This window comes from Phaethon aethereus, assembly GCF_964289735.1.
Source record: "Phaethon aethereus genome assembly, chromosome: 2".
Classification (NCBI taxonomy): Eukaryota; Metazoa; Chordata; class Aves; order Phaethontiformes; family Phaethontidae; genus Phaethon; species Phaethon aethereus.
Genome location: NC_138582.1, coordinates 21560958 through 21581708, shown reverse-complemented (window position 1 = coordinate 21581708; position 20751 = coordinate 21560958). Strand labels below are relative to the sequence as shown.

The 20751-nt window shown below is 36.2% G+C and overlaps 1 protein-coding gene across 1 annotated transcript in view; it reads left to right on the top strand.

Moving 5' to 3' along the window:
• LOC309417556 (oxidation resistance protein 1-like) overlaps nucleotides 1-826 on the top strand; it is a gene marked incomplete at its 5' end in the record, with an annotated part of 140545 nt that extends 139719 nt beyond the window's left edge. Inside the window, one exon of the mRNA XM_082015067.1 lies at nucleotides 384-826. Coding sequence (XP_081871193.1) covers nucleotides 384-572 — 189 coding nt within the window. The 3' untranslated portion in view covers nucleotides 573-826. The remainder of the gene's footprint in view (nucleotides 1-383) is intronic.
• Between the last annotated feature and the right edge of the window lie 19925 nt (nucleotides 827-20751).

Sequence of the window (20751 nt, the reverse complement as noted above, 5' to 3'; positions counted from 1 at the left end):
GAAGTTTCTTGCAAAACTGGCAGTAAGCCCTGTGGTTATCTGGGAAGGATGTGTCTTTATCTCAGAGGAGCTGAGCATATCCTTTAGGGTGCAAAGGTTTTGTGTTGTGGGGTTTTTTTTATTCAGCCTCGCCATTAAGTAGTTGTGAGGAACAAAACTGGTTTTTGGGAAAGCAGGTGGCATTAATTTGCTTCCCCAGAAAAACAGTTATGTTTCTAGATGACTGAAAAACACAAGAAACTGTATAAAGTTGCTTAAATACAAATATAAAGATGCTTTAAAAACAAATAAAAAACACCTTTTTCCAAAAAAAAAAAAAAAAATTGAGAATAAGCTGAAATATGAAGGAGAAAATTTACCACTTCTTTTCCTTCTCATTTTAGGGTACAGTCAATGGTGTGCTGCTAGTGACGCCAAATAATATAATGTTTGATCCTCATAAAATGGATCCTCTGGTCCAAGAGAACGGCTGTGAAGAGTATGGCATCATGTGTCCGATGGAAGAAGTGATGTCAGCTGCTCTGTATAAGGAAATTGTGGACAGCAAAATTAAGGATTCATTAACCATGTAAGATAGAATAGTATTTATGAAGCTTTGAGTAAATATGAATTGTAACAATATTGCTGACCATACAAAACTAGCAAACCCACATCTTCTTCTGTTGTTTTCCTTTTTAAGAAGATCAAAGATTGGCTTGGAAAGACCCTTGAGAAAGCTTGCTTTACCTTAAGTTCTTATATTCTATATACTATATAGAATAAATCCTCTTCTATATACGTGGATTCTAATTTCCTCCAGTAGCATATAGCAAGAGGTACTACACCATTTCCTTTGTATCTTTCCCACTATGAAAACAGCAACAAATACATTTTGATTATTTTGTGATTTAAAAACTGATGTACAAAATAGAGAAGCCCAACTTAAACGGCTTTAGGTGCAAATCTTTGTTCTTTGCCATTTTCCACTTGCTTCTCAAATTAACTTCACATACCCTCTTGTTGCTCTGATAAGTGGTTGTAAGACTAATTTTCTGAGGTTTGTGTATGTTTCTATGGCATTAGGCCCTTTTTGACTAGGGGAGGAACTGCATATTTGCCCTTAGGTGTAGCCTTGTTTAGGGTGAACAGAGTGAATTTGGATCAGTGAGCTTTAATTACAGGTGTTTAACATGGTAGGCATTTAAAACTGACATTAAACAGCATTATGCAAAAATCTTTGTTCCATTCTGTCTGTTGCCTAATTTTTACACTGTCCTCAGAAATAAGATGAATTCTAACATTAAAGCCAAAAAGGATTTTAAAAAATAATAAATCATGCCACCTTTACCTATCACAGCCCATAAAGCACACATATTTGCAGACTACCTTGACCATCTCACTGCAGGGAAGTGGGACTCCTTTAACCAAGGTAGAGTTATCTATATGTATGAGAATTAGTAAAGCTGTTTGCCTGATGTGTAACTCTAAAAAATGCAACCATTTTAAGTAATGTGTAAAGATACTCAGTAAGTCTGAAAAATGCCCTTTTACAGTAATTACAGGTAGTATGCTAAGCACATCTTTCTTGATAATCTTAAATATCTAGACACCCATAAGATATAACTTGTCTTGCACATTAAGTTCAGTTTCAGCAGAGACCTGGCAGTAAAGTGGTATCTTGACATGGTCTTGTTTTCTGGCTGGTTATGTGTTTCCTGAAAGACCAACTAATGTATGTAGCACTATAGTAGTGCTTTTGGGGCTATTGATGTAGAATGATGATGCCTTCAGCATGATTGCTTTCTGGAAGTTTATTTTCCAGATTGAGTTTTAAAAAGTTACTCGTAGTTCCTACTTCAATTCATGTATAGTGCAGGTAATGAGACTATGAAAATTTGATCACTCTTTTTAATCTACCTATTTGAATTCTATTATTGTAGCTGCAAAACAAGTCTTTTTTCCTAGCATGTTTAGTTTCTTAAAGACTCAATGTTGACTTGCAGATTTACTTTCCTTACGCTGTTGATTTTTTGTGCTCTTGTAGCACATGCATTTTCTGTTTTGTGGTTTGTTTGTAATATAAAATGCATATGGAATGAAAACATGCCTAATAATAAAAGGTCACACTGTGCATGCAGAGTCCCATATGTCCTATTTGATTTCTCTTTCTTGTAAACTTTATAATCTATTAAATAGAACACTAATTTCTAGTGTTTTCTTCAGTCCTAGCACTTCTATGCCTTAACCTCATCAAAACTTGAGGCATGTGTTTAAATTTTGGGGAGAATAAAACTCAAGTTTCTTAAATCTGTAACCAGAACTCCCAACAGCTTCAGCTAGATCTGACAAGACCTTCTGTCTGTCTCAAGGTATTTGAGACTTAAATCATGTTTTCCCACTACTTGTTTTTTTTTCTAAATATTCCGCTCTTATAATTAACCCTCTTTTCTTCTCCCAGTTTTGCCAATTGTTAAACCTGTTTAAACTTGGAAAAACAATCTGAATGCTGAAAACCTTATTGCAAAACTGATTGATTCTTTTAGTTCTTAAAAGTACAGTTTCATGTTGTATGTATATATGCCACAGTCTTTGCTAAAACTGGGAAAAAAATATATCTGAAAACATACAGATACTTTACAGATTTCATGAACCTTAGGTTGAGCTTGTCCAAGAGCACCTATTACCAGCGCAATCTGAAAAATTAAGGAAACAGCCCAGTCTAATAGGTGATAAATCCTAAACTCTAATCCTCATGCTTTGTAAGCAAAACTACTACATCAGCACAAGCTTAATATCAGCTTCATGTTAACACTTGGGTAAAAGGGTGCATATGCTTTGCAAACATCCTGAATTTTAGCAATGTCTCATGTTAGTAATGCAACCTAACTGAGTAAAAAGTTTTGTAGAAATGTGGAATGGATTTATCCTTCTTCAGGATGGGAGATTAAGGTACAAGCTTCTTAAAGCATTTGATACTGGGTAATGGGATATGTAATGTGCTTGTGGTAGCAAGGGAATTGGCATTGAGAACTCCTGTCAAAAGTATGTTTAAACATGAGAAATTTTTATGAAGATTGTGTACTGCTCAGGTTTTTTGACAACACTGGAAAAGCTCGAGTCCTGTAGATACAGTTGAGGATGTTCACAGTCCCCTTTTAGTCCTCCTTTTCTAAAACTTGTGGAATTTCAGATTAGTTTGTTTTGAAAGGCAGGTTTGAATAAGATTATTTCCTTTGGGGAAAATAAGTTCCATTTTCATACTTGCTTTTTTTTTCTTACACTATTTATCAACATTTGTCTGTTCTTTAAATTGTTCAGTTGTACCAAGTAGTTTGGGATTTACTTTGCCTAACAGTGGTATCCTCAAAGTTAGGTACCTGACACTAATTACTGTTAGGTATTTCCCATGGGCAGAATGGTAAGATCTACCTTGATGGTTCCTGTTGTTCTGCATTGACTAGCTTAGGTAGTTAAGGTTAGACCAGACGACTTCTGCTATTCATTTCTTACCAGTGAGCTCGTTGTCAACTTCATAACAGGGTAGGACAGATCTATACAATTGTACTGGCCTCTTTGGTAGGCAAAACTTAAAAGATTATGGAAGGTTTCTACCTTCTAGAGGTTATGGTTGTGTGTAGCTTTTTGTTGTTTTCCCCCTGTTTCTTTTATTTTATTTTCACACTGTAAGCATCTCAATCTTGTTGGTTTCATAGTAGAGCTTTTCCTTGCAAAAGTTATGTCATGAAGTTGGAAAGTCCTGTCTATGTCCTGCTGGCAAAAAGTCTCCTATAAGCTTACTGTTACAAGAACAGATTTTAGTTTGTTTGGTTTTGGGGTGTTTTTTGTTTAAAGAGCACCTTTAAATTTTGTTGTTATTGATGTAAAACGCACCTGCTATAATAACAGTCTTATTTAATCAACAGAGATGTAGAACAGCTGTCTGTAAGAGAGCTCTGCCATTCCAAGAAAGCTGCAAAGAGCAATACAGATGAAATGGATTCCAGGATTCGGGATACAGGCAACGACAGTGCTAGTACTGCCCCAAGGAGCACAGAGGAGTCACTTTCAGAAGATGTCTTCACGGAATCAGAACTCTCTCCAATACGTGAAGAACTTGTTTCCTCAGATGAGCTTCGACAAGACAAGTCTTCTGGAGCATCATCAGAATCTGTCCAAACAATAAACCAGACTAGTGCTGAATGTTTAACAATCATTTCAGACTCAAATGAAGCTGTCAGTGACTTAAAACTCAGTGCTGAAAGGGTTGTAAATGTTAAACAGTTTGGTACCCACAGCTTAGGTTCAGAAAGTGCTGCAATGACTATAAAGGGGGGACAAGAACCTAGTGAAAATATTGCAGATGTCCTCCAGCAGTCTTTACAAGGATCACACGGTACTGAAGAGCATGACAAAGAGGCAGAAGTGGGTGCCCGTCAAGATTCTTCACAAGGAAAAGAACCAGAAGGAGAGAGTAAGATGGGAGAGGAATGTCCACGGTGTGAAGACATCACAGACTCTGAAAAGAAAGAGACAACTAGCAAAGGAAAAGTAGTGAGAGGGCAAACTCAAGACTCGGAGACAGAAGTTGAAGAACTCCGCAAGCTCTGGAAGACCCACACTATGCAACAAACCAAACAACAAAGAGATAACATGCAACAGGATTCACAAAAAGAAATTAGTCAGAAAACTGTGACGGCAGGAGATGGGCAATTAGAAGGTGAGTCAGTCAGTATTTATGGATAGAGTATTAGCCTTCAAACTTACAGTCTTGCTCCCGCCAGCTCAGCAGAACTTTTGTTGTTTTTCATTCTGTAGAACACATCTCTCCATGTATTGTGTATATTTCTCATTGGCTTGATGATACACCTAAGTTATACCCTCTATAAATCAGTGGGGAAAATACTGCTCAGGAAACTGAAAACGTGGATCCCTTTTTTACTGTCATTTTTTCTCACTGAAATTATATTTATGAACATATTAAAACGCAGTATCTTTGTAGGGGAGATTTAAATGAGCCTGTAAAATTAGATCCATGATGCAGTAATAACTGTAGAGCTCAACATTAAAAATGTTCCTTAGCAGTCAGCTGGCTGCCACTTAAATTTTGATGCCGCTGTCCATGTGCAGGAATGAATTTCAGGGAAATTAATTTCATCTTAGTTATAGCATGTCTACCTTGTGGTTAAGGTTTTTTATGTGAGACTTAACATCAATAGTTTCAGAACTTTGTTTCACTTTCATCTTGTCGTACTTTCATGCTGACTGGAACAAAAATCATTTATCAGGTTAATTAAGAGCTAGATGGTAAGAAACTAATGCTATGAATATGGGGAACAACTAGGCTTATTTCTTTAGTACCTTTACTTGTCTGCAAAGATCAGGCCCTAGGATTATTAGTTGGAAGTTATCTTGAAAGTCTGAATTTACTCAATTCATATTAAAACAAAAGTTGTTTCTTTAAGTAACTTAAAGATGTTTCTGTATGTATTTGATTTTTGCTTTTTAAAAATCAATAGGTCACTCTCTGGTGCCTTACCATCTTACTAATGGTGATGAACTAGTTGTTTTAATTGTGTGATATTTTGTTGGCTACAAAGAAAACACATCTCTAATGCCTATCACAAACTATTATAGATTATATATGGAGTGCAGTTGAAGGTCAGATTGTTTATGTTAATAGTTAAAAGTTCAGATTGCACTGAATAGAGAGGTGCATTCTCTGGTTGACAGAAATTCATCTTATGTTTCAGAATATCATAGCTTTTACTGGGTTTTTTATTTTGTGTCTTTCCGTTAAGGAAGTAACTAAATTTTGAAAATTGAAGCAGATTAATAGTTGCATCATTCTGTGATAAGTTTGGCTCTTGTACCTTAAATAATAGTTGCTGGTTGGGACTTATAAAAAGTGCAAGCACAAGTGTTCTTTGCCACAATTTCTGCTTTTCTTTCAATTGAATATTATTTGTAATTCAGTTGTATTAGATGCTTTAGTTTTGTGGGCTTTATAAAAGATTGTATCATTGAGTGACACTGCAGGTTTTTCATGCAGGATGTTTGTATAGTCACAGTATATATCTATATAATCAAAAGAAGTGTCTACATACAGTCAGACAGAGGGGTGCTGGCTAGAAACTTTCTGCACGTGGTGTTACAGCTTCCTGAAGGTTGTGGGGGTAAAATAGAAAGAAAAATAATTAAAACAAAAAAAAAAGGGGGGGGGGATGGGGGGGGGGGTGGGGAGAATTTAAAAAAAAAAAAAAAAAAGCAAAGGTTACTTCTTGGAGATTTATGCCAATGACCTCAGTCAAACTTCCGTTGGAATTTGGAATTACTGTATGTTTCTTATTCTTGCATATTGTATTAGCAGAATGCAAATAAAACAGTAAATTATGAATTAATATTTCTCTATCTAAATAGATTTGGTGACACTTATACTGGCTTTGTCTACAGGCAAGTTTAAATAGAGCCAAGATAAAAGCATTGATCTATTGCTTAACTTTTGAAGGTCACCAAAGGCTAAATATGACAGGTCTATTAACAGTAGGTCACTAAAAAACACTGGGTCATTAAAAAAAATCAAAACACTGTAAACATTATCTAATACCCTGTCTGTCAGACTCTGAAGTAGTCATACTATGAGTTTTGTATCATTAAGTTACCTAGATAGGACTTTTTATCTCCTGCATATAGAAGGACTTAGTTGAATTTGTTCTCTTTCGTGGGAATTTTGAGCATCTAGGTTTTTGGGAACTACCATTTGTTGATCTTCAGAGGTCAAATGTTTCTGGGTTTGGAATTAATGATTTATTCGCTCTGAATGTTGAACAGGTGATGCAATGTAAGTTGATAACTGTGAGTAGTCTAGAACACCTAAAAAGGCCTCCCTTGGATTTTTTTTTTTAATTACCCACGGCTCTATTATTCTATTCCATTTTTAGAGACCCTTAATGTTGACCACTGGACTGAAATAACAGCTAGATGTAGTTGATACTTTGGAGAAATACTTTTGTATGTATAACAAGCTGAAATATCATTAAAGATAGCATGTGTTTTGCTGCTTAACTACCTGGATATTGGCCAGGATTGAAAGGGGGGAAAAAAGCATGCCACACAATAGCCACTACTAAAAACTTTTTTTCTGATGAATTCTGTATGAAATATATACCAAAATCCCAGATATTGGATCATTTTAAGAATACCTCTCTATCACTATCGCAAAGTTCATGTGTCAGTCCTATGAAACAGGTTTTTTGTTTATTTTGGTTTCTTTTTGATTTTCAGATTTTCTATCTGACGATTTACCTTTCAGCTTATGGGTTTATAAAATACTTCCAAATTATGCATATTATGACTATTCTACCATACTGTATACTGCAGGTATAATTCTAAAATATTGTAACTGCAGATTAGGAGGTGCACATGTAAATATTTACTGAAAAAATAATTCTTTTGTGGACCAATGCTATTCTAAACTTTGTGGTGAAAATCTGATTGAGAAAACATATAGTAGAGATGTTTACAGTTCAGGAAGGGGATGTTTTCTGTGCTTAGTGTAGCGATAGTCTGCATATACACTGAAGGAGTACTTCAGCTGTAGAGAAAAGATGAGTGTCCTAGGAAACTGGGACGTATCTGTAGGTACATGTAACAGAAGTAGATTAAGTCTTTTGTTGTCACAGCTGATCATAAGAATTTTTAAATTTACATTTTTCTTTCCTTTCTTTAAAAAGTCTCTTGTGGCTGGAACTCATGTTGTAGGACTTGGGCAATTAATCTACCAAAGAAACAGTTTTGAGAAGGCTTCTTCCTTTACTTTGTGCTGACTTGACAATCCAAACCTTGAGGGTGGTTATAATTCTATTAGTTCAGTTAAATGTACTAGTGGAGGGGAAAAATCCCATACCTTAATATCCAGAAGTGATGTTCATACCTTTGAAGTGTTTGATATAGCTAACAAATTAAAATTCATCTCAATCCTCTACTAGTAGTGGCAAAATTTTTCTTTTTTAAAATGAAAAGTAACTAATGAGCAGCTTTGACATATGTGAATCAGGCCTAAGTACTTATTTAGTGCTGTATCTTTTGCCTGTGTGTGGAATATATCTTTTTAACAGTGGGAAGGATGTCTGATTTACTGTTGTGATATGCACTGAGAATACCTTCTGCAATACTTTCAAGTATGGATGAAAGATTCTCGTAATGCGATCTGAGATTGGAAGTGGAAATTAATGTTAGAATTATTCAAATGTGTTGTACTTTGGAGTTAGTTCTGCTGATGCAATTTATGCAGCAAAAAAGGCCAGGTAATTACTACTACCTGTTACCTCATCTCCTATTGTTTATACATTTTTCCTATATATCTGTATTGCCTAATACAAAATTGGCTAATAATTTTGTTAAGCTCTCTTGTGCATTATGGATAGCTTGCTTTTTCTTTACTAATAGGTTCTTCACTTACGAAAGAAAAAAGACGACATCGATCTCACAAGTTTCTGCGTCTCAGGGTTGGAAAACCCATGAGAAAAACATTTGTTTCACAAGCAAGTGCATCAATGCAACAGTATGCACAAAGGGATAAAAAACATGAGTACTGGTTTGCTGTCCCACAAGAAAGGTAAGAACGAGGTAGACTGTATGTGTTAAAAAAAAAACCCCAAAAAACACCCACACACAATAGGTCTTTGACCTCCTTTTTTTTTTTCTGCACCATTCAAAATTTTTCAGTGACTGTGTCTATAAAGCAACACAAAAAAAGGTCAGCAACTGAGGATATTGAAGATTGGCTTAACACTGGAATACCTTATTACCATACCAAAGCTTTACTGATTTACTTCAGTTACTTGCAGGTTCAGCCAGCAGTTTCTCATGGTATTATTTAGGCTTGTGTTTGTAGCAAGTAAATAACAAAAGAGATTCAAGTAAGTGGTGTCTCGTGAAGGAAGTGAGTTCTGCAACAAAGCTTTTATTGTCGTTATCTGTGCTTCCCATGATTTGGAAACTTTCTAAAATTCGCTCTACTTCTTAGAGCTCTGAGTTCAGAAGAGCTAGCTGGGGTTCTTTTGTCTTATCTTTATATATGGTACATAAAACTTTCCCAGGAAGCAACTTAAATATATATACTGGAAAAATATCTAAATTTGTTGCAGTGATTCAAAGACGTGAGATGTCCATGCTCACTCACTGGTATTGAATTCTTAAATGATCTCTACTGTTAGGAAACTGTGACTTATTTTCAAGTTGAACGTAATTTTGGGGGTTATTGGAGATTATTATATCCTTTTCAGAAGGTGGGAGGGAAGAAAGAAACAACAACAAAAAACTATCAGCTATCATCTTGTATAAATACCTACACAAAATGATCAAGTCACTTTTCCATCTTTTCTTTTGAGCTGAATGGCATAGAATGTCCAGTTGGGGCACTGCAGTTGAGGACAGATATGGATCAATTGGAGAGAGTCCAGAGGAAAGCAGCAAGACTAATTAATGCCTAGAAAGTGTAACATATAAAGAAAATTAGAAGTAAGTGGGGTTCTTTAATCTAAAGGAGAAAAGGTTGATTACAAACGTAAAATCATTTCATTCTTAAAAGTTGGCTGCAACGAGAAAGGCAGTAGTCTTTTTCGTGTCCACGGTGAATGGATATGTGATATGGATTGAAATTACATCAAAATATTTGAGTTTTCCAACAGGCAGAATTGAGTCTATGCTAGCACATCACTACCCTGCTTTTAAACATCACCCTTGCTGTTCCTAAGTGGTGGAGATCATGCAATTTCATGAGACAAATGTCTGTCACACTGGTTCTGTATAGCTAATCCTGTCTGGGCCAGGTGACCTCTTGTGGTTACAGTCAACTCAAATTTTCTTGTTCTATTCATTTCATATTTAATTTGAAAACGGATAAATATTTCACGTATGGCAGTGATGTCTAGGTCAGCTGATTAAAATGATTACTGTCTCTTTGGTTCATTTTCTAATGTATCAGAGCAAGTACAGTACCTCTTTTCAGCATAAAGCAGAATTTATCACCTATTTCAGAAGAAATAGTTCTTGGTTAATAGTCTGCATCTGATCTCCTTGGAAATTACTCCACCTATGAAGGGTTTCTTTCTCTTAACTGCATGGGGAATTAGTAATCTGTTCTTTATCCATCCAATGTGTGTCCTCTGTTTTTGTACACAAAGTCACATGTGGTGGTAGTGGGGTGTTTGTTTTCTTAATTCAGTGTTAACCTTGCCGAGTGCTACTCTGAATAGGCCAAAATATGTAGTGTCAACCCAGTTGTCTTTGTCAACTAGTGGTAAGAAAGAGGAAAAAATAGATAGCTGACAAACCTGCATTATTTCAGTGTTCTTCATACCAAATGAGCCAGTCTGGAAAGGAGTGTCTTAGAGTTCCTTAAGCATCAAGTTTAATTTACTTCTTTAACTGCTATAATTATACACAATTTCAAGTGCTTAAAAAGTTAAAATCATTATTTTTTTTTTAATGTTCCTACTTGTAAGACTTTATGAAACTTGTACCTTATTCAGTGCATGAGGAGTTTGCAGCTTCTTGTTCGTAGATATGTTCGTAGACATTAGATAAATGTCGTAGAATTTATCTAACCTTATGCATCTGAAATGTTTTATTCTCTTTTACTGTCAGAGAAGGATTTGTCTTTTTTTCCTTTCATCAGTGTTATCCAGAAACCTTAGTTTTAACAAGGGTGCCTTGGAATAACTGACCCTCTTCAGAGACTATTACTACATACCTGTGTGCTGCATACTTCTAGACATAGAGGTGTATGAAAATTATAGCTGCAGTTTTGTGAGACTTTGCTGCTCTGTATCTCTTGCTGTTCTTCTAGTGTTCAGTTTTGCAGGGATTTAGTAAGGAGCAGGAAAAAATAAAAATCCAAATACTGTTCTTCATGCTAATCCAGTATGCAGATTCACTGTAGCAAATATCTCTGAAGAGGGACATAAGGAATATTCAAACTCTTGGTAACCGGAGCCATGAAGTTCTAGCTCAGAAGCTCTCTTTTCCATGAAGATACACTAGTGGAGTCACTGCATGTCCTTTTTCTAAATGCTTCATCTATCTGCGCACCTACAGGACATGCTTAAACAGTATAAACTGACATCTTTTAGGGTTGTAAATAACTTTCTTCTGCAAATTTGGTCATTTTGTTCTTCCAAACTGGAGAACCATGCCATTTGTTACAGGTAACTTAAAAGGAGGTTACTTTGAATCTTGGTACTTACTGCAGTACTACAGTTAGAATGGTCTGTAGTTTATGATGTAGCTATCTATATGCACACTTTCAGCCTTATTTCCTCATGTCTGTAAGTAATTCTCACAGTCTGTATAATTCTGGTTACATGTCTTGGGAGTGTTAAGCTCTTCTTCAGGGGTGGGGAGAACAGACATGCAGACATCTTTAAAATCCAGTTTTGTTTGTGCTTTTATATAACTTTTTAAATAAAAAGATCTTAGTGTTTTATTTTGGAAGTTATTTCAACTGTAAACAGAGATTTCCGGTGGGACAGAAATGTTTAAAGGGCCGTACTTGTACATGTGAACACAGATAGTCAATTGCCAACTTGTTTCCTGTTTTTCCTACAGTGTCAGCTTCATATAATTAAAAAGAAACAAAAACCTAACAAGCTTTTTTCAAATGTGTCTCTAATATATAGTAAAACATGAAATAGTAAGTATTTTCGCTTTAAATACTTCATAATTATTAGACATCACCGAAAAGATCACAAACTTACCATCTTTTTCTTTTCTGTATCATTACTTGACTTCTCTAGGACAGATCACTTGTATGTCTTCTTTATCCAGTGGAGTCCAGAGATATATGCAGAAGATACTGGGGAATCTCTTCGGGAACCTGGATTTATAGTGGTAAAAAAGAAGGAAGAGCCTGAAACTAGTGAAGAATCTACTACTGAAGATGCTACTAAAGAGTGGGAGGTAAGGAAGAACAGTGTCGAAGACTTTTTTTTTTTAAATACTTTCATAGGAATATAGTTAAAGGAGTGTTAAATACTTTCCAGTAAGAAAAACAAAGCGATGTCTTATATTAGTCTGCTTACTATAATCATGACTGTTTAATTTATGCCATCCTAATGCTCTGCTCTAACACCAGTTAAGGGCAACATTTCACAATTGCAAGTCATTTTTGTACGGAGCAAATTGTAACTGAAAACTTGGAGTTGAAAGGAATATGAATACAGCAAAGAAGTTGCAACTTTGATGAAGCAGACTTTAGTTTTCAGTCAAGTAAACTGACAGTTTTCTGGCATTCGGGTATATTCTGTACCTAGAATGTTGAGTAACCTCAACCTTACCGTATTGGTAACTTCTTTATAACGTATACAGAATTAAGATGCTGTTGCATGGATTTTAGTAATATACTGTAACTGGAACTCTCTCTATCTTTTTTTATAACAAACACATTTCTCCCATGTGAATCTGTGTCCACTGTGCTTCTATGGACACATCTTTACATGTCTACGTGGTTTTGTTTTGTAGTGTACATACAGTTAAAGCACTTGTAGTCTTGTGCATTCAAGTGTCAGTCAAAAGTTTGATGATTCTTGTCATATATATTGTGGAAGTATCTCATCAGCACAGTTTATCTTGGGTCTCAGGACAGCAATTGCAATGTCCGATTGTAAGACTGATTTTTGCTTTTTCATCCTCCTGCCCCACCTTGCAATGGAGCATGTTGAAATTAAGGAAGTCTATAGCTGTGTTTTATGTATAATGTAAAAATTTTTTTTAAAACTACAATAGTCTAACTTTGGGCAATAGTTTTCTTTTTAGCTCCAAAACTTAGAATCAAACTCTGACTTGAAACTTCTCACTTACTTCGCTGAATTATTAGGCTGTGGTTACAAAACACTATCTGTGCAGCTCAGTGATTTCCCATGGAGTATTTTTGCTTTAAGACATTGAAATTAGTGTCATAAAAGTATGTCTTTTGAATCTTCATGTTTCAGGCATGTTTATTGCTCAACTGTTGTTACCAGCAATGTATTTTGGTGTTGACTCTTGCTCAAGGCCTTTAAAAGTATTTGATGTTTTAAAACTTGGCCTTTTGGAACGTGGGGATCAGTGGCAAGTGATCAACGTTATGATTTAAGGCACAGTATGTGTCTCTTCTAATGAGCTCTTCAGTAACTTTGCACTTTAATATAATTACAGAACAGTTTCCACAGAAAATAGTGCAAATTTTTCTGCAGAATTAAATGTTGTAACTTTTCAGGAGTTATTTCTGAAAATAGTAGAGGCATTGCTTTTCCTACATGTATTGAAATCTGTAAGCTTTATTTACTACAGAATGAGGTTATCCCTTAAGCCTTTATTTAGGTGTCCTCTGGAAACAATTGTAGAAGACATATTACAAAAATATTGTTATGTCCATATCTGTTATGTGAAAATTATGTCAAGTTTGGCTCTCTTGATCCAAAAATTTTCTGGATTTAGAAGTTAGTGTGATTAGTAAGATGGATAACTTTTTCAACAATATGTTATGCAAGTACAAGAAATATGCTAATCTTGTCTTCTGTGCATTTTAACTTAAGTAATGTGACTTCTTATGACTGACTTCTAGCAGAAATCTGAAAGCTGTTAAAAACTAACTTTTTTATCAGAAGTGTTTGACAGTACCAGATGGTTCAACCTGTCATTACGTACATCTACATTTTAGTGGCTCATATGTGCTAGAAAGTATCAATACATACAGGGAATTATAGCTGCTGTTGTCATACCCATTATTCCCATTGAATTTCGGTCATTATTTTCAGTCAATATACTTCCTTCCTTTAACCCACCAACCTTTTTCTCTGTCAGCTCTTGATCTAGGTGTAAATCAAAGCTAGCAGGTGAACGGTGTCATTGAAACTTTTTTGTGGGTATTGGGATGAAAAATAGACAGCCTTCTTCAGAACATGGTGATAGGGAAAACTCAGGGTGGAAGGGGAATGGAAATCAAAATCTTGATGCATGAATGCATCACAAAGTACTATTGATCTACGAAAAGAGGAAGCTAATGGAGTAGCTTTCTTTTCCAAAAAAGTATTCTCTGCTATTGTTGTACAGTATCTTAAAACCGGAGAAACAAAGGGGAATAATAGGTAACCAGGCGTGGTGCTCTGAGACAGCTTTTGCTTCTTTGGTCCTATGTTAACACATTCAGCTGCAGCCTCTTATCAAGAGACTTACGGAAGTACTGTGCTGCTTTTTTTTTTTTTTAGTGGAAAAGGAATTATCGGAAGAAGGATCAACCAAATGTATCAGTAACATATGAAACAAGTAGCAGGGGTTGGTTTATACGTTTATTAAATGGATCATTGACGAGGACTGAACTCTTACTCTGAACTTACTCAGTTTTTTCATCTGCTTATGCTTTCTTCTTCTACTTTGTATACAGAGTAGTCTGCTTCCTATCAGCCTTTTACCAGAAGTAATCCAGTAGATGTAACCTCAGCTGATCTAGTGGCAAAGAGATCAAGATTCCTGCTGTCTTGAAATAAAATCCAAGGAATCCTTTAGCTGACTATTACGTGCTACACAATAGATAACTGATTTATTAGAAGTAACCATGAATCTACTATCCAACATTACCATCAGTAAAGGTGACTAATTCATAGTCATCAGTTACTTAGAGTTTAAAACAAACTCTGTGTGGGTTACCTCATACTTCCTGTGGCGGCTGGTGTTCCTTAGTATCTGCCTTCCTGAGAGGCCTTTGCCTGTCCCATTGGCAAAGCTCTTGAAAAAGGATACCTTTTCACTTAAGATCAGTCCATGCTAAAGACTCGTCTCTTGTGTCCCCTAGAAATGAATAGACAAGAATTTTATTTTATATAGTATGTAAGAAATTAAACTGTGCTGCTGGGTTCTTGATGATATTACCCCCATCAGTGTTCCTCAAATATATTTTACCTTCTTGTACATAAGTAAATGGACATGCACCAAGGAAGAGGGTGTTTTGAGTTGGTTTTGTTTGTGTTTTGTTTTGGATTTTTTGCTGTTTGGTTGGGGGGGGGAGTGTTTTTGCACTCTGGGTTGGGTGTTTTTTTGGTATCTGTACTGAGCCTTGGGGTTATAGAGGTATATTTATCATGGTATTCTTTTTTTACTTAGTGTATGAGTCCCTGTGCTAATGGCTTTCTTTATCTGTTAGCACAAATATTTAATACTGTTTAGAAACCTATGTGTTGATAAACAAATGCTTTCTCCAAAGCATATTCCAACTTGCATCTAAACATGGCCAGATTTGACAGCAAGCTGACTGTGTCTGTTGTGCAGTGCCTCAGAAACCACCTCCATCAGTACTTTATGGTCTAATTTTGTTTAAGTTCAAGTTGTGTGTATAGTAATGTGTATAGAAATTAATGATGTACTGTTAAAGTGCTTGCTGTTAGATAGGTGCTGATGCATTAACATCATCTTGGTGCCAGTTAGGACCACAGATTGAAAGCATTAAGGAGCTGTTGCCTGGTGTTGGTATAGGCATGGTACCACAGTATTTGAAAGCAGGGATAGGTCCTCAAGCATTTCTGTTAGCATTTACATTGTTTGGAAAATACAGAAAACCAGCTTGATTTAAAGCTGTCTGAAAGTTAACCTCCAAAACAAAGCATGAGTTGATAGATACTTGAAAATTATTTTCCCCAGATTCACTGGGTCATGTTCTAGACTTGCATTTCATAATCATTACCTTTGGGTTTGCGTATTAAATTTCTGTAGAAAATATAGATATAATACTTCTGAAAAGCAGTACTCTTGTAATAACTCACTTGTCAAACTGAATTTCAGTTAGAACTTTAGACATGGTTTCAAAGTGTTTACTAGATCAAGCTATTAGTTGCAAATGTTCTGTCTTCCTAAAGTGGTATTTCAGTTAGGCATTCAACATTTCAATATTAAAAAAAATAGTAACTTCTGGACTACCTAGAAATTCTACTTCTGTGTACTTGTAGAAACATGAAGGTCACAAACAGCGGTTATGTCTCCTGATCAGGTAACATCTGAAGAAGGGTTCTTGAGATTGGAGTACTGGATGTAGGTGCTCAAGTTCCTTATTGGTTCTGAGTTGTAACCTACAACATTTCTATATTAAAATGGGCATTTCAGTTTCAGTATGCACTGCTGTCTTAAGTTTTTGTATTCTTAATCATGTTTTTTTCCCTGTAAGCTTGCTTCCATTCCCTACTTTATACTTGAGTCAGTGCTCAGATGCTAGTGAAACTCCTGCTTGTTGTGTCTTACATTTTAAAATGTGGTATGATCATAACGCTGCATGGCAAGCTAGGTAATACTAGATCAGCAGAGGGGAGAGGAAGTCTGGAAGTCGTAGGCTTCTTGAATGAAACACTGTAACACTGCACACAAGGTGTTAAGATTTATCACAGTAACAATGCTCAAAATAAGTATTTTTCCAATGTGCTTCTTGAAAGGTTGTCTCTTTGTAATAGTATGTTGGATATACAAGCTTGATCATTGTTTGGTTTTTACATTATGCATTGTCTGTTAGGAAATGGGACATGTCGCTACGCATGTGTTGCAGTGTATTCACAAGTATGTTTAGTAAGCTTTGCTCTTGAACCAGAGGATAAGAGTCACTTGAATTTCAGCAGTCACGTGCAATACTTAGAAATGTTTCTGTTAAATTATTTTTTGTTACTGAAGAGAGAGACTCTGGTGCCCATTAACATAATGCAGTGCCCTCTGTAGAGACAGGTAACTTTCTTGCTTTTGCAATTAACTTGAGCAACTATTGTACACTCTCTCAGCTTCATGCATGGGATATTTCTTGGTTTGCTATGTTTCTTTAATCTATTTGGAATCTATTTATAACTTGTAAGTGAAAATTTGGATGTTTTTACTTCTTGAGGCTGTCCTGTAGTTGAAATCATGAATGTGGAATTGTAATTGATGGTTATTTCATGTATCTAATGGAACTGGGGCAGTCCCTCTGCTAAGCGTTGAAGCAGAATCATTGAACTAAAAAGCTTGTGTTTTTGAGACTCTTAATGGCCTTCAGGGTACCTTTTGATAATCCTGAGGAAAACTTTGTGGATGGAAAAATGCTGCTTTTTTTCCACTTCCCCATAGCTGTTGAGAGGAAACAAAGGATGCCTTCTCAAATTAGACTTCCTTTCTTAGGGAAACAATCAGCCAGCTAGGAAGCTGTGCCAGTCCCTGTTGTACTGGCTACCACAGGCTGGCTTTTGTACCGTTTGGTGTGTTTCTTGTAGTGGGAAAGGGGGAAGGGATCAAACCTCAGTTAACTGTAATCCCATGTTAGCTTCACCTGCAACAACTTTTATAAAGGTCCAATTGTTCCAGAAGACAAAGCAGTAGCTTTGCTTAGGAGCTAGTACCTGATTTTTATTTTATTTTTTTAACTGCATTCTAACTTCATTACTTCTGAACTTGGCACTCTTTCCTTAGTCATCTGAAAGGCTTTTTGTACCAAATAGAACTTGTCTGCCTTTTACTAAAGATAAACTGGACCTTAATTCAGCTGTCTCTTGTATGCCTTGTATCATCAAAATATAAAACTGCCTTTCTTTCACGTAGTGGGATTCCTGCCAAATATGACAATTTAAGTGGCCTGAGCATCTAAATTAGGTGTCTTCCTAATTTTGATGTTTTTGGCAATTTATATCCTACAACTATAATACAATGAGCAAATATACAGGATGTACAGCTCTTACCAGAGCTAATGCTATTCTAAATGTAAAAATATTGGAAGACTATAACAGAGTTCATAATTCTAGAATTGTTTTCTTTCATATTGTACTAATATGCATTGAAACAACACTATTTTTAACCAATACTTGAGGCAGTTTTCAGTTTTTTCTTTTGGGATCTTTGGTGATGGGAGTTTTTATTACAATCTGTAAAACATCTCTGTTGGATGTAATTAAATAGCAATCTCATCTCTTTAAAAATACTTTCTAACAAGTAGATAGGCTACGGGAAGTGAAACTAATGTCATTGCTTATTGATTGGTTTGTTCCCAGGCAAACACATACAACAGCATAAAAACAAGCTTTCTTCTCATCAGTCAAAAATGCAAATTACTTACGAATTGCATTGAGGCACTGGAGTTACACAAACTGGTTCCTGTGATTTATATGTTTTTCTCAATTTTCAGGGCTGCTTCTGAAATTGGAGTATTAAATTCTGAGAACAACTTATTTTATACATAAGCCTCATATAATTTTCACAGGATATGCTTGGGGATGCTTATCTTCAGTGTACCACATCTGTGGCTTTTCATCACAAAACCCGGTCACCTACATGGCCGCTTCATGTGGAATCAACAGCAAGTTCTAAATAAACTGAGTAATTATGTGCCCCCTCCAGTATCTCTCTGGGATAACCTCCCTCCCTTAAGAGGGAAGGAGCAGGGGGAATAAATGACAACTTACTAATGTAATATCGATCAAAACACATTAGTATTAAATACAGGGGTTGTAGAATTCAACATCACAGCTTTTCTATCACTGTGGTTTTGGGACACTGTGTTAGCTACTAGGTGAAACGGGATAATGCTATCTAATCAAACTGCGAAGATGTTCTTTCATACCCAGCATCCAGTCTTCCTATGCAAGTTTTTAGAGTTACCATATTTACTAACCTGTTTCTAGGTTAGGAGATCTTGTCACCTGATAACTTTAAATCTGGTATGGCAGACGGTGTAAACTAGATAATTGATTTGGAATGAAAATGAGACATTTCATAAATTGCACCTGTATTTGTTGGCATTCTGCTTCTTATCTGCTGCTACTTTAATATTTTTAAAGACAGATCAGTTTATTCATGATGTTGTTTTCTCTAATAACAATTACTGAAAGACTATGTGCTTCTGCCTTGAACATTGCTTGTGTAGAGATATTTAGCTTGGTTACAAACCAGCAATGACAATAACAAGATTATCATTCAGTGTAATTAGATATGTTTTGGTTTGATCTGTTCTCTAGGTAGCAAATAGGTGGATGCTCTTAAGCGTGTGCTGCTCTTCTGCACGTATGTTGGGTGTGAGCTGGTACTCTGCTCTAGAATCTTTTTAATTAAGAACTTTCATGGCAAGACATCTATTAACTAGCAACAAGATACAAGGTTCTGATTTAAATTAGCAGATCAGTAGTATAACCCACGAATGCACAAAAGACTAAAAGGGCAGTTTATTTTATTTTTAATTAGGGGATGCTCTTGGGGTCAGGCTTCTTGTGTGGGCTTCTTTGTCTGGCTAATTGGAACATATCTTCCACCAACTTGGAAAAAAGACTGTTTGAGGTCTGGGGCAGAGGTCAGTCACAAGAGAACACTTTGGCCACTCTCAGGACTGTGCTGTTCCATGATGATGCCCAGGCTCTCCTGACCTGCTTTCCACCCGCCCTCTCCCAGCCGCAGGGCAGGTCCCAGCTGGTGGGAGCTGCTGCTGCTGGAAGACTGAGCATCAAAACAGACTGGCAGGAGGTCTGATCAAGAGAGTTACTGGCGCATTTATTCCCTTTAAACTTCGCAGCTGTAATTAAGTGAAAAAGTGAGTTGTCAGATCTAACAAACAAGTTTATTGCTCTCTTTCCTTTTGAGCAAGTTTTTTGAATCCTTTCGAGAAGCTCTAGGAGGAGCCAATTTTTATTTCAGGAGAAGCTAAAAACTTCCAAGTAAGTTGTTTGAATTGTTTAATCTTAAATGTTCTAGAATAAAAAATTGTGTGGTGGCTTAGATTCTTTCCTTCCTCCTGCAGTCATGGAGAAACAGTGTGTTGGCTAGTGTTAGGGGGGAATTATTTTTTTTTTTTTTCCAGAGGGGAGAGGAAAATGGGGGGGGGTAGGGGGGAAGGCAGACTGCTAAAGCAGGCTGTGGGGCAGTTAGTTCTGTGGCTAGCTTTTTGGCTTAGAAGTTGCATGTCCAGAGGTAGTTTGAAATAGTTTTTCAGCATACTCTCCATTCCTTTAAGGTTTGCCAGACTTGGGGTGGGGGGAACGCTGTAGCTTGTATCTTATTTCTTATATTGATTGAAATTGTCTTATTTGAACCAGTTTTACGGCTGTCCATTTTTTGTTCTTGTTTTACCTCAGTATTAGCTCTCTTATTATTTAAAAATAAATATTTAAAAAACGAATATATGGGCATATAGTTTATTGTTTGACTCTTACACCATTTGACTGTGTATCAAATGTATATTTGAGTTCCATAAATGCCAGCTTTCAATGTCCCAGTGATGAAAATGTTCTTACTTGCCACCTTAATTCTTGTAAGTTGACACAAATTGATTTTTAGAGTTACCAGCTCCTGAGAAAGGCTTTACTGAAAAGAAAAACATTTTATCCATCTGAATTACGTTGAGTGAGGCGCTAATGCGAGGTGAAGCGTTCCAGTGCACAGTTTGCAGTGGAGTTAAATACAAGTTCTGGTAGTGCTTTTCTCTGCTTGTACGTCTTGACTTTTAGATCACAGCGCAACAGCATCAGCGAACAATGTTTTAATGTTGTTGTGATGCTGTCTGCTGCTGCCTTGGCTTGTTTAATGCTTTTACCCAGGACTCAGAGCACTGAGTGTTTTTGGAGAAGCGGGGGGGGAAGTGTCCAAGTGCTACTACAGGGAAATTCTCAAAGGGTTGCCGTGCATATTACTGTTGCACACGCCTGTTTAAATAAACATCCTTCCTTAAGAAAAAAAAAAAAAAACCCTGACTCCAAAAATACTTTATTGCTGGGACTAGCATTTAACCCATAGAGCAAGTTTAGTTTATAG